The sequence below is a fragment of the Aptenodytes patagonicus genome, chromosome 9 (assembly GCF_965638725.1).
Source record: "Aptenodytes patagonicus chromosome 9, bAptPat1.pri.cur, whole genome shotgun sequence".
NCBI lineage: Eukaryota > Metazoa > Chordata > Aves > Sphenisciformes > Spheniscidae > Aptenodytes > Aptenodytes patagonicus.
In genome coordinates this window covers 1,784,636-1,797,416 of record NC_134957.1, presented here as the reverse complement: position 1 = coordinate 1,797,416, position 12,781 = coordinate 1,784,636, and the positions used below count along the sequence as shown (strand labels likewise).

The window sequence follows — 12,781 nt, the reverse complement described above, 5'->3', positions numbered from 1 at the left end:
CTGGCTTAAATGCCACCCCCACCAATCTAGGAATGTTGCAGGGAGGAGCGGTGACCACTGTAATTCTGTGGAGTTTGAATATCCTGAAGTAACAAGCAGCAAGTGGAAAATGGCTACATGCAGTTTTCAGCAGGCTAATACTCCACAGTCCCATCTCGCTCTGCTGTACATACTGTGGTTGAGCGTGAAGGAGGTCTCCAAGCTGCCCAGATGCTGGAGCCGCACCTGCATCCCCCCAGCTCTGCTGCGGAGCGCCGGCATTGTCTGGGATTTCCTGTCGGCTCCCGTGTGCTTGGATAACCAGGCATCGTGCACTCTGCAAGGGGAAGTAAAGACTGCGGGTTTGGATGAGCAGCTGTGGCCACATCACTACAGGATTACATGAGGCACCAGGACAGAGACCTGGCCTCACTCCAACGCACTAATCTGGTTTATCCCAGACAATCCCAGCGGGACTGGCCAGGCTACCCTGGTCTTGCCTGCACCAGATGGCCCTAGAGCTAATGAAACGGCAGTGCTGCTGCTCAGGAAGCAGAGATGCAGCTGTGACTTGTGTCTCACCTGCAGCCGACTGCGGGGGATGCTGCCAACCTGCGTGGGCAGCCAGGAGCGCCTGGGCCTGGGGGTCTCATGCAGGAGCTGGAGGGGAGGGAAGGGGCAGGGTGCTAAGACGAAGGGACTCTGCTTGCGGCATGGCGCTGAGCAGAGTTCTGGCCCCGCAGGCTTCCTGCCTGCTTGGGTTGGCCTGGCATGTGTATGCACACTCCCTTCCTGCCTCGGCTGCAGCAGGGAGCACAGGGATGGTCCCCCCACCCCAGCCCCAGATGAAAGAATACAGTACCTGGCAATATTTCTCTTGCCCACGTATCTGAAGTGAAATAAACACACCCTAGAAAGAAAATAAAATATGTATCTGTTACAGATTCTGCAGATTAGGAACATTAGAAGTCTACCCTGTCCTTGTCTGCAGACACACTCCTCTGTGCACGAGGGTTTGGGTATGTATTTACAAATCACTTGACCTCACACCATCAGCTTCCAAAGCCTATGGCACATCCCTGTCTCCCCACCCATCTGTTCCACCAAACCGCTGCAAAGCGGAGGTTGTGCTGGTTACGGCAGGAGGCTGTGCCGTGAGCCCTGCTCGCCCGTGGGTGGTAGGACACCCTCTGCACAGCCCGGACTGAGCACAGGGCAACACCACTTCAGCATGCTCCCTCGATATACACCTGTTTCTCCTCAGAGGGAGGAAGAGCATTTCACTACAACCTGGCCAGACACCTCTAGTGCTGCACAGGACTGCGTGCACCCTGCGAGGCACACCGCACTCACGCCTTCTTCTTGACCAATGCTGCCTGCACAAAGGCGCAGTGTTTGAATTGCAGCCTCATGCATGATACTCACTCCAGAAGCACAAGGACATTGATCAGCTCTTGGGGGGAGAATTTGTTCCAGTAAGCTAAAAGAGTATCTGAAAGAAAAAAAAAACAGTGCACTGAGATTTAAAAAAAATTAAAAGGGGACCTTACAGACCAAAACAGCCGGTGATAGTCTCTTGTCTTTCTGGCTGCCGCCCAGTGAGCAAGAGCCACCAACCTTCAGAGATCATCTTCACAATGTAGAGGTAGCACATCAGGAGTGTCCGGATCTCAAACTGGTCCAGCCGGCTGCAGTGCGACACGCTGCTCCTCGTGGAGCTTCTGCGGATCTAACGGGACACAGACGTGACGTGGAGGCCAGTGGCCCCAGGTGCCTGGGCTGTGCCTGAGCGGAGTGTGTGGCCAGAAGCCATGCAGCGTGGGCACAGCAAACCCGGCACATACCAGATGTGCCAGCATTCCTCCTGTCCCCCTACATGTGCACCCTCACAGCACCATGCTTTGGAGACATCTCATCCTTTGGGGTTGCTGCCCATCCAGTGATGAGCAGTCTGGAAATCCTGGACATGTGGCCGAATGCTTCTCTGTCCAGAAAAAATGTCTGGGCAGAGAATGATGGCTTATCCAGCAAAACGCACTGCAGCCCTGCTTTCACTTCCCCTACTCTCTGCAGTGTTTAAGCTCCCGGACATTTTTCAAGTCAGTTCTTGTCAAACAAAATAGTTCCTTAGTTGTCGCAGTTTAAAGCAAGAATCTAACTTTCTGTTAAAGACGTACGCTTCAACCCAAAATGTCAGTTATTAAAAATACAGGAAATTTCAGCTTAAGAAAAGAACTTTTTTCTTTTTCCCTGATTTTTGGAAGTGTCTCTTGTTTTTCCTCCTACTTTGTGACTTAGGCAAAGATAAGTGAAATCCTGCTGGTGAGTCAATCTGTGTGGGAAAGGCTTGGGCATTGTCTGGTGGGAAACACAACTTACAAAGTTTTACCAGTTTGTTTTGCATTCTCTGTGCTTGCCCTAGCCGTATCCTCTGACAAATGGATATGATTAGGCTCTAAGCAGGACGCTTCTCTTAAAGCTGTGCCTCACATGTTTGGAGAGTGATCCACAGATCTTATTCGTTGTTTTTCTGGGACAAGCTGTGGATGTGAGTCATAATAAAGCAGAATTAAACATTCAGTTTAGAGTTGGAGATGCAGTGCTATAGCCAGAACTTTGCTGTTGACCATGCCAAACTATCAAGTCAGCACACAACTCACTCCAGGGGAACAGGCGATAAGCAACGTGTCTACCTCTCTAGGGCAGCATTAAAGCTGAGCTCCTCCCTGTGGCATTGCTTTTACATGGTTTTGTGGATATTGCATTCCCTAACAGAAAAGCTGTTTTCAACAACTCTGAAAAACATACCTTCAAGGACACAGAAGAGGATGTCTAGCTGTGGGGAAGAGCTGAGCTGCAAGCAATAACGCTTTCTGCAAATCCCACCAGCAGCGTTGAAGCATATGCTCAGAGCTTTGCTGAGTATGAACAGTTTTATAGTCAAGTGTTTGGCTGTACTGCGTCTTGTAGCTTTGTGATTCAAGTGGGAGAGCTTGAAAGGCCCCACCTCTCCTAAGCATGTCAGGACACAGCCAGCAGGAGCCCAGATAATCTTTGCCTTGTTGTTTTAAGGGCCAAAGTTTTTAAAGAGGCATCAACGATTCACGCCAACCCAAGACATCTGGAAATTGCCTTGAGGAAAACCAGAGGCTGGTTTGCACAAATACCTGATTTCCATGCATGCAATCTGCCAACAAGGAGAGTACACCCTGTCTGAATAGTGGGGTCAGAGCTCTTTGTGGTGTGACCGTGGTCACCTTCTGCAAGTTTGGGGCTGTGGTTATTAGCCTGTGCTGATTTTCCTACAAATACCTCATCTTCTCTTAAGTCAGCGGTCACTGGCAATCTCGCATCATGGTGCTTTGCCTCCCCAGCCGTGTGTGGAAACCAGTTCCCAGCACCGTGCACGGGGCACTGGCCAGGCTCAGACCCATCCATGCACAGGGAGCACGTCTGAGTATGAATAAATGCACCATGGGAGCAGAGATTTTTCCCAACAGGTTTTGCCTTTCATCTTCAGTAAATAATTTGTCAACAGTTATATTTTTGGCTCAGAGATATTTGTAGAGGGAAAGCATACCAGACCGGTGAGTCTGACCTCCTCTGTTAAAAATGAATCTTTTTTGTTTCCAAACAGAGATATTTATAAACTGGCTTTTGAGAGTGTTACCACAGGGAACTCCTTTTCCCTCCCCCTTATTTAACACAGCCCACAGACTGGTGCAGTGAGCAGCATTCTTTCTAACCCCAGATAAGTTACATTTTCACTCTGATCCGGGGAACTGGTTGCCCCCTCTGAGTTCAGGGATCCTTTCGAGTCCTCTCGCTTTATTGCATGGCCATTTGGAAGTGCTGCTCCGCAGGCTGAAAAAAAACATAGAATCATAGAATCATAGAATCATTGAGGTTGGAAAAGACCTCTAAGATCATCGAGTCCAACCGTCAACCCAACACCACCACCCACTAAACCATGTCCCTAAGTGCCTCATCTACACGTCTTTTAAATACCTCCAGGGATGGGGACTCCACCACTTCCCTGGGCAGCCTCTTCCAATGTTTCACCACTCTCTCAGTGAAGAAATTTTTCCTCACATCCAATCTAAACCTCCCCTGGCGCAACTTGAGGCCATTTCCTCTCGTCCTATCGCTTGTTACTTGGGAGAAGAGACCGACACCCACCTCGCTACAACCTCCTTTCAGGGAGTTGTAGAGAGCGATGAGGTCCCCCCTCAGCCTCCTTTTCTCCAGGCTGAACAACCCCAGTTCCCTCAGCCGCTCCTCGTAAGACTTGTTCTCCAGACCCCTCACCAGCCTCGTTGCCCTTCTCTGGACACGCTCCAGCACCTCAACCCACAATTAACGCCTTTGCATCAGCACTCCTCAGCACATCACGGACAGTGAGTGGAGGATGCGATTCAGACAGCACAGACGGGGCTTGCCAAGGCCCCATGTCGAAAGCTGATTAATCTGGAAAGGACAGTTGGGGTGACACCACGTCCAGGGAAAAGCGTACGAACTCTGAGAGGTCTTTTGACAGGTGACTATTTCAGGTTTTGGGTAACGGGTTTGGGGTTTTTGGGGCTGGTAGTAGTTACGTTCAAAATAAATGGGAAAGTTAAAGTTTAGAAAAATTAATTTACCTGGATCTTTGTCTGCAATCAGGCTGGATCTATTTGAGGGGGGTGCAAAACTGCACACGAATTCATCCCTGGATGCCTGTAAAACAATATAAGTTTTTTTGTGACCAATGGAAGATAACACCTATTCTCTTTTAGAAGAGAATAATGAAATAAAAAAAGGCAAATTAGAGCAGCTTTTAAAACACAGATGAAAAAAAGAAAAAAATCTATTTCCTTACTTCCATAACAAGGAGACAAATGACGTGGGGAGGAGTACAAAGAATAGCAGAACATATTAAAGTAAGTCATAGCAGTTTTTTCCCTTTTGTTTTTCATCATTTGAGTTGAAATTTTGAATTGTTTTTCTCAAATGTCTTTTTTTTTGTTGTTGTTTTGCCCCAAACAAGGAGGAAAGTCTAGTCTGCAAGGCTAAGCCTGCCTGGGAACCACACACAACCCTCAGGCATTCAGGCAACTCCCCAGAACTCCCTGCTGGAGTCTGAGGCTGAGTCCTGTTGCAACTCATTGCACTTGGAGGGACTTACCTCACCTCATGGCACTACGCATACCGTAAAGAAACACATTAAACAAGAGCAAGCAAAAGGGCAGAGACATTGTACCCAGTGCTACAGACAGAAAAAAGTCACAGGAAAAGCCAAATTAAAAGAAACAAGCACATGACGGGGCTGTGGGGAGAAGAAACACACACTTATTTCTAAAGCTGAGCCTGCCTGCAGGCAGTGGAAGTCGCACAGGGGGTGTTTGGGGAGAGGAGGACTGAGGAGGAGGGCAAAGAGGCATCGCTGGGCTTTACTCACGGGGCTGGAGGTGGCTGCGCAGGAGTAGAGCGCCTCGCGGCTGGCCACTCGCTGGAGGTTCTCCAGGAGCAGCCCGAACAGCGGCAGGTAGAGCTGGGCTATTTTTGCCTGCTGGTTCTGAAAAAAGACAGGGAGAAAAATGTAGGTAAGAGCCCAGGCTTTCAATGGAGTGAAAAAGGGAAACTCTTGAGCCAAAACACATATACATATGTATGTATATATATATTTACACACTGTATATGGTGTCTGAGGACATGGGTTGGTTTGGCTTCTCATCTCCACTTCCAGAGCTGCCAGGTAGGTATTACCCTTCTAGCAGCAAGCTTGGTGCACTTGGGGATTTTGGGGGCTGAATAACATTCCTAGTCATACAGGATGTGTGACAAACTAAATCCTGGATTTCCTAACTCTTTAACCGGCACTTCACTCGCATAGCTTGATTTTCAAGTGCAACACCCAGGAGTAATGAAACAAAAACATTTGCTCCTTGCCTGGTGCTGGCTATTGCTTCCAGTCAGGAATTCTCCATAGCAAATACTTCTAGTCAAAACAGTTTGTAGGAACAGATTAATTTGTATTAAGTGATACAGATCAAAAATGGCCTGGTTGACCTTTTCTAAAGGCAGGGCTCTTACATCCAATTCTTTCTTGTTAAAAATTTATTATTCTGGACTTGACAGAAAGGTTAAAATAAAAAAGAAATTTAAGGCTTGCGAATTGAATGGCATATTTTGACCAATACAAGAATCTAATTTTTTCTTCTGATTCAGTATGACAAAAGATAAAAGAAATCTTGAAAATGCCCATGGGTTGAGAAAACCCTCTCTCAGCATTGATGGAACCGGGGTTTCCTTGGCTGAGGGCGAGACCACAGCAACAGACCCTGCCACGCTCAGCCTGTGCTGCCCGTGACGTGGTTTTTTGCTCTGGTGTCTTGGGACACCAGCTGAGCATCCTGCCCTGGCTCCAGGCAGTTTCCTGGTCATGCAGCCTGGAGCACAACACATGTACAAAAATCCAGTGGGACAATTTTAGGACAGGTGGTGTTTTTGAGGAGGCAGGGATTGTGCTGCACGCTGAGGGGGCAAACAGCTCCCGAATTAGTGTGAGGGTTTTCAGGCACCCGGAAGAGCAGAAACAGGCTGCCTCTGACCCAGTCTTGTCAGACAGCTGGCAAATCTCTCCTGAAATATCAAGTCTTGCCAACTACCACAGGCTGCAGTTTTGTTTCCAGGCTGTGCAAGTCACCGGGTATCCTCACTGCAGAGAAAAGCAAGCCCACTTCCCGCTCAGCCCTTCCAAACAGGCAGAAAAGGGAGAGGAGAGGAGCTGGCTCTGGGTCCATGCAGAGTGCAGGAGCCCCAGGCACATTTGGGTCACTTCTCTCACCTTTCATGCCCAGGAGGCTATCCACACTCCCAGATAAAACTCAGGAATGCAGCACACTAAGACCAATTTGAGGAGCTAAATTCTAAACAGAGGCATGTTTTCAGCCTAGAGCAAAGCCAGGTAGTGTCTGCACAGGTAGCTGGGCACTTTCAAGGACATATGGGTCAGCAGGGAGCTGCATCAAGAAAGAAAACAGGCCCATCTCCAAGCTCTTTCAGCAATACCACACGCTGAGCCTCTGACCGAAGAAAGCTGAAAGCTACCCAGTGGAAATCCAGCATCTCATGAGAATCCACAGATCCTCTCCTCTGCTTCACTAATTAGTAAAACATGCAGTTGACTTGTAACAGAGATCAGTCCTGTTTCCTAATGATAGTATTTAATGCAGGATATTAATTTAAGCCCAAGACCAGAACATCGACATTGCTTAATTTTGTTGAACAGCCTCTTGGCTAATGACACTCTCAAGTTCCTTAATGGCTCAGGGCTTTATTATCTAAATACTCTGCATGAATAAGAGCGCTGCAGTTATCTGACTGCATTGTTTGTGTTCCTAGATCGTTTCTCAGAGCTATTACTGTTATGCCATAACTATCAGTTACTTACAACAGTTCCCTAAAAAGTAATGAGAACACCCTTGGAGCACCATGCAAGATCTAAAACTCCGACGTGTGTTTTTTCATAAAATTCAAGAACATTACATTTAAAAGCCAACAAAATATGCCTGACCTTGTGCTGGTATCTGTTGTCGAAGGCATGCTTTATCAAGAGATTTTTTAAGACTGAGATGGCTGTATATCTGATGTCGTAGTTGTCCTGCAGGGCAACAGAGGCTTCTCTGAGAAGCATCCCCACCAGGAAATGATGCCTGCAATACTCATCAGTTAAACTGTATTCAAGATTTACATCTGAAAGAAACAGCAAGGCAATGGTTAAGGGAACTGTTCCGAGGACCTGTTCAGAGCAAGACATAAAGGTCATGTAAGCCACAACAGTCCACGAGTATGGTTCATCACTCTCTTTCCTATAGTGCACTGATCTTTCAATAAAGCCTGAACTGACTACAGTTTTCTCCACCACTGAGTTAAGTCCTATCAAAGAACTTGGCATCTTCCAGTTCAGGCTAATCATTAATTTCAGCCCTCACCATTTCGGAAGCAGCTAAAAGAAGGATTTCTGCAGTGTGATGCTTTACAAAGCTTAGCGCTCCAAAGAGTAATTTATAAAGTCAGAGATGGATGAAACAGGGAAAGACAGCACGACTTACTGCCTCGGGGCTGCTTTGCTCCTGAATGGGGGTTATCCTGTAAATCCCCAGACTACCTAGGCAGCGGAGGTGCCAGCCTCCACGAAGCAGCTGTGAGGGTGGTAGTGGGCAGTGGAGACAGTGCGTTTATCACAGTCGCCCAGCCCTAGCAGTGCTGTCTCTGCAGCTTGTTCCACATCCTCCATGACATCTGCATTCCTTCTTGTCAGGTCAGAGAGCAGAGAAAAGGCAAATACTCCTGCTGGGATGAGGGATGCAAACAAGGACATGCTGCCAAGTGACCACTACTGCATCCTCCAGCAGTTTACACAGCTGGCCTTTCCAGCCCTGCTGCAAGGACCGGGGAGCCAGGGCAGGGTTCCAGGAAGCTGATTGCCAGAAACTGTGAGACTCCCTTAGCTTGCCCCCAGCAGATATTGAACACAGCTCCTTAAAAGCCGCACTGACTGCCAGCAGAAAGGCAGCTCAGTACCTAATCACCTTAGTTAACTTGTATCCTGCATCTCACATAGATTCAGGCTATATACTGTGATCAAAGGAGCAGCTGCTACAAGGGTAAGGCATTTTCACTTGACTTGCCTGGATAATGCAGCAGAGAAGTGACAGAGACACAGATTTCAGTGCAGGGTGCGTGTGCACTTGGGCTGCTATGAATGACCTTGCCCTGACACCGTTATCTCTGTCAGGCAACCCATATGCCTAATCAGAGCCATGACAGGCACCGTTTGACTGTTGCATTTTGGCACTAAGCCTCCCAGAGGGATAACCCCAAAGCTGTGTGTTCTTCCCCCAAAGGGTACAAATGCTGTGTGCTCAGCTCAGACCTTTTTTTTTTTTTTTTTTTTAATTCCCACAGGTGTGAAAGTTTTTCTGTGGTAAGGCAGGGTGCGTACACACAGCTTTGAAAATCCCAGCCAAAGGGTTCCAACAGCTCTGTGGCTGCAAAAGATATTTTTAAGTTCGTTGATTCATAAGAAGCATTTACCGGTCTGTGAAAGTCTGATTCAGAGGAAAGAGAAAGCAATCTGGAGCATTATCTAGCTTTCATTGTTAGTCATGTTAGCTAATGCCTAAGTGTCACACATCATGGTTATTTCATTAGTTGGATGCAAGCTAATCGACTGGAAGCTGCATATTTAATTTGACATTAGAGGATTCAGTGATCCCAGTTGGACCTACCTACTGAAGTGAACCGTTCCACAGCAAATGAAAAAAAATCTAATTCATGTGTAAAAAGAAAAAGGGACAAATAAAAAGACAGCAAAAATAAACAGGAATAAGTAATGCTTTAAATCTTGGAGAAACGGGACAGTACGTCATGTTTTAATATTATTTGTAAGGCTATCGCTTAACTCCCAGCTTCTGTCAATCTCTTGGGTTCTTTGCTATCACAAGATTGCAAAAACAATTCTGTGCTGCTGGCTGTGAGGACAGGCTTGGGGGTTTGCTCTGGCTGATGAGGAACACATGTCCCCCAGGTGAGGCAGCAGGGACGCAGACCAGCAACCAGCCTTATTAGTTGAGATGTTTCAGGGAAACTGGTCCAAGATGCAACGCTCAGCTCAACAGGATGTGGTCACAGGGATGTGCTCTGCCTGCAGGCCCGTCTGTACCAGCTTCTGCTGTAGAAGCCCTCTTTATCCACCTTCCTGGGGGCTATTCCTTCTTTTTCCAGAAACAGAGTAGTAAGGGGCTGGGCACATCCCCTCTCTTCATTCAAGTAAGCTGATAAAGAAGTGAGGAAGGCCAGCAGGATATCTCCTTGGTGATGTGCTCATCATACCTCCCCATTTCTGAGCCCGCTGTCCCCTGTAATCACAGGTCTGTCCACAAAACCAGACAAGTTTGCAATGGAGATGCATCACTACGTGTCTCTACCATGGCAGGCACAGCACAGGCACCACTGCAAAGGCGCTTCTGCTACCTGAGGATAGGCTGCTGTACTGTGAAGAGATGTGTGTGAATGACAATTGCTACCACTGTTTTAAAATACGTCTTAAAAATAAAACCTCAACTGGTAGGTCCTAGTCACAGTAAAACAGAGGAGGAAAGATGAGCTGCTCTTACAGCTTTTCAGTTTAACCATCACAAATGCAAAGGTGAATGTTAACCAAAAAAGAGCATCCTTATGTTATCATGCCACTAATAAGCAATGGGGAGGCACTGTGGTTGTGTGTTTTTCCTCTTTCTCAGCCATTTTTAGTACTGCACTTTGTTAAACTATGCCAGGCAAGTAGCCAAACTGGTGTAAGATTAGCAGCTGGTCCAGAAAGCTCTGAGCGGTCAGAAACATACCAAAATAAGGGAAACTTGTCAGTTTCTGCTGCTTCTGCCACCTGGATGTAAAGGGAATCACTTTGGGATTTGTATGGCTGCACCCTGAGGCACAACTAAAGATCCCCTCACCTGCATCAGAATAAATCCACTGGGCTTTCACATGGGGGAATCTCAAACCTCGCTCTCCTCTCCCGTACTTATCTTGCCAGGCTATTAGCACCCAAACCTGGCAATCTTTACTGTATTTATCTAGCAGAGATGAGAAATTAGGACACAGAGAGAATGAAACTATGTCTATAGCAATCTTAGGAGGCGGGCAAGGCACGCTGCTGGGCTCAGCACTGTGTGTCTGCACTGTCACCGGTAGCCCAGCTGCAGCCAGCCACACTTGCACAGTGCCTCAGCTCAGCCCCTTGCAGACCCCATCTGCCTTGTGGTGAGCAGCATCAGGACCAAAGGGGACATGGTGTGACAGTGAGAGCAGCCTGGATACGTGGTGGTGCCACAGTACGTATGCCCTTGGTATGCGCTAAGGATTGGCATGGGCTCAAGTTCTCTGCTGGCTGCCTTCAGCTCAGGTTTGAGTACTAGCTTGAATGCACTGTGCACCACTATACTCTTGTTCAAAATGAAAGCAGAAGGTAACCTAAATCACCTTCTTGTGGCCACAAAGAGAGCTGGCAGTGGAGCAGTGAATTCAATCTGTTCTCCTGTCTCTCCATTCTCTACGGCACTGATCGATGAGACACCCTGCTTCTCAGGGGATGCTGACACTTGGGAACAAAGGATTACACTTGCACAAGTTGTGTATTTACTGAAATAGGGGCAGTTTCTTTTGGATATTTTAGTCCCATGCAAACTTAGATACAGGAAATACTGAAAAGACTGATTGCATACCATTCTGGAGCAAAATGATGTAAACCTGCCAGAACAGCATCTTTTCCTGAGGTTAATGTAAATCAGGCTAACCAGGACATAAATTTCCTTGACACCAAACCAAATTCCATCTAGTCAGAAGCCATCAAGACTAATAAATTATAGCTGTCTAGCCAGTCTCTTGACAAAGGACATACCTTGAACTCTTTGCAGCTTGGGTTTGGAAAAGGTCATTGGTAAGTTCAGAGGAATGTAGTGCTCATGATTGCAAATGTTTTGAAGAAATTCAAACTTGTATTCAACCAGCAGCTGAGAAAAAAAAAAGACAAACACAAACTATGTTTTCAGTTTGACTCATTTGCTTCCAGTTCAATGTGTTTGTTGCACACGGATTGGGGAATCTAAATAACATTTATTATTTGTTAACTCAGTAATAATTGGCAAATTTTTGTGTTGTTCCCCCTAAGTGTCAGTGCATGTGGCTGTCACTTGGGACTTCTTTACCTTTTTCATCCAGACTATTAACCAATCTCTCCTTTAGTTCTGACTCTTTACATTGTTTAAAGCTTAGCTGCATACAGGCTCTCGGCCCAGACAAAGAGAAGACGTCCAGAAGACTTCTGCCTCCAGAAGACTCTGCAGGAACAGCGTCTAAAAGGCCTCCAAGAGTCGTATAAAATAATCACTACAGAGCTTTGACTGACGTAGATATGTACAACTGCAAACCACCTTTCAAGAAACATACTGCTTACCTTAGGGTCTTTTGGGCTGAATCCAGAAATGTAATCATTTATCAAGTTAAAAACAAATCCTCTGTCCATAAAGGTCAAACAACGCTGGAGAAAAGAACAGCAACATGTGACCAATCATTAAAAATAAAAGCAATCATCGTAAATCATCTCCATACTACCATCCTGCCAGCAGCCAGGTTTGATCCTCTAGGCTGCTGCTGACTTTCCAAAAAGTACTTGATCCTGTTTCTCTGAAATTGTTTGGATGACCTCACTTAAGTCTCCAGGGGACAACAGAAATATTTAAAATGAGAGCACATGTATTTCCTCTTAGGTTCTGAACAGTTGCTAGGTGTGACTGAAAACCCTAGATAACATATAGAGTATCATAGTCTCTCTCTTGCAAAGAGAAGGTTTCCTTCCTAGGAAAGCTTATTCCCTCCAGAGTTTTAATCACTGAAGAAACCAAAGAGATGATAAAATACAAACACATTTGTTTGCTTGCTGCTTATTTCTAATTTTTTTTTTTTTTCTGATAAAAGCCTGGGAGAAAGAAAGAAACTGCTGACCTTCAGGAAGTTAGCCAAGCTAAAGTTGACATTCCTGGACTCTTCGGGAATTTCGTTATAGCGAATGGTCACATGAGGAATGATGGCGAGCAGCAACGAATGCAGGGCGTGCTGGTAGGAGTCAGGGAACCGCTGGCCTCTGGGCAGCTGAAACCAAAAGCACATCATACACTCAGTGCTGCAAGCAAGCAGCTGGGGAGAACCAAGTGCAGGCGCAAGTTCCCTTTAGTATTTGTTTATGTTGTTTCCTAATTGG

At 46.6% G+C, this 12,781-nt stretch overlaps 1 protein-coding gene across 5 annotated transcripts in view; it reads right to left on the bottom strand.

Annotated features, from left to right (window-relative positions):
• Window positions 1–12,781, bottom strand: part of DOCK11 (dedicator of cytokinesis 11) — a 90,394-nt gene that overhangs the window by 27,146 nt on the left and 50,467 nt on the right. For 3 of the 5 annotated variants that reach the window (XM_076346896.1, XM_076346897.1, XM_076346899.1), the window contains exons 28-39: window positions 12,526–12,672; window positions 11,978–12,061; window positions 11,423–11,534; window positions 9,252–9,290; window positions 7,535–7,713; window positions 5,417–5,533; window positions 4,620–4,695; window positions 3,740–3,843; window positions 1,597–1,708; window positions 1,405–1,471; window positions 842–889; window positions 174–316 (exon numbers count right to left, since the gene is read on the bottom strand). In XM_076346896.1, the coding sequence (XP_076203011.1) occupies window positions 174–316; window positions 842–889; window positions 1,405–1,471; window positions 1,597–1,708; window positions 3,740–3,843; window positions 4,620–4,695; window positions 5,417–5,533; window positions 7,535–7,713; window positions 9,252–9,290; window positions 11,423–11,534; window positions 11,978–12,061; window positions 12,526–12,672 (1,228 nt within the window). Of the gene's footprint in view, window positions 1–173; window positions 317–561; window positions 640–841; window positions 890–1,404; window positions 1,472–1,596; window positions 1,709–3,739; window positions 3,844–4,619; window positions 4,696–5,416; window positions 5,534–7,534; window positions 7,714–9,251; window positions 9,291–11,422; window positions 11,535–11,977; window positions 12,062–12,525; window positions 12,673–12,781 lie in introns of all 5 variants that reach the window. The other 2 variants (XM_076346902.1, XM_076346898.1) reach the window with 2 other exon arrangements.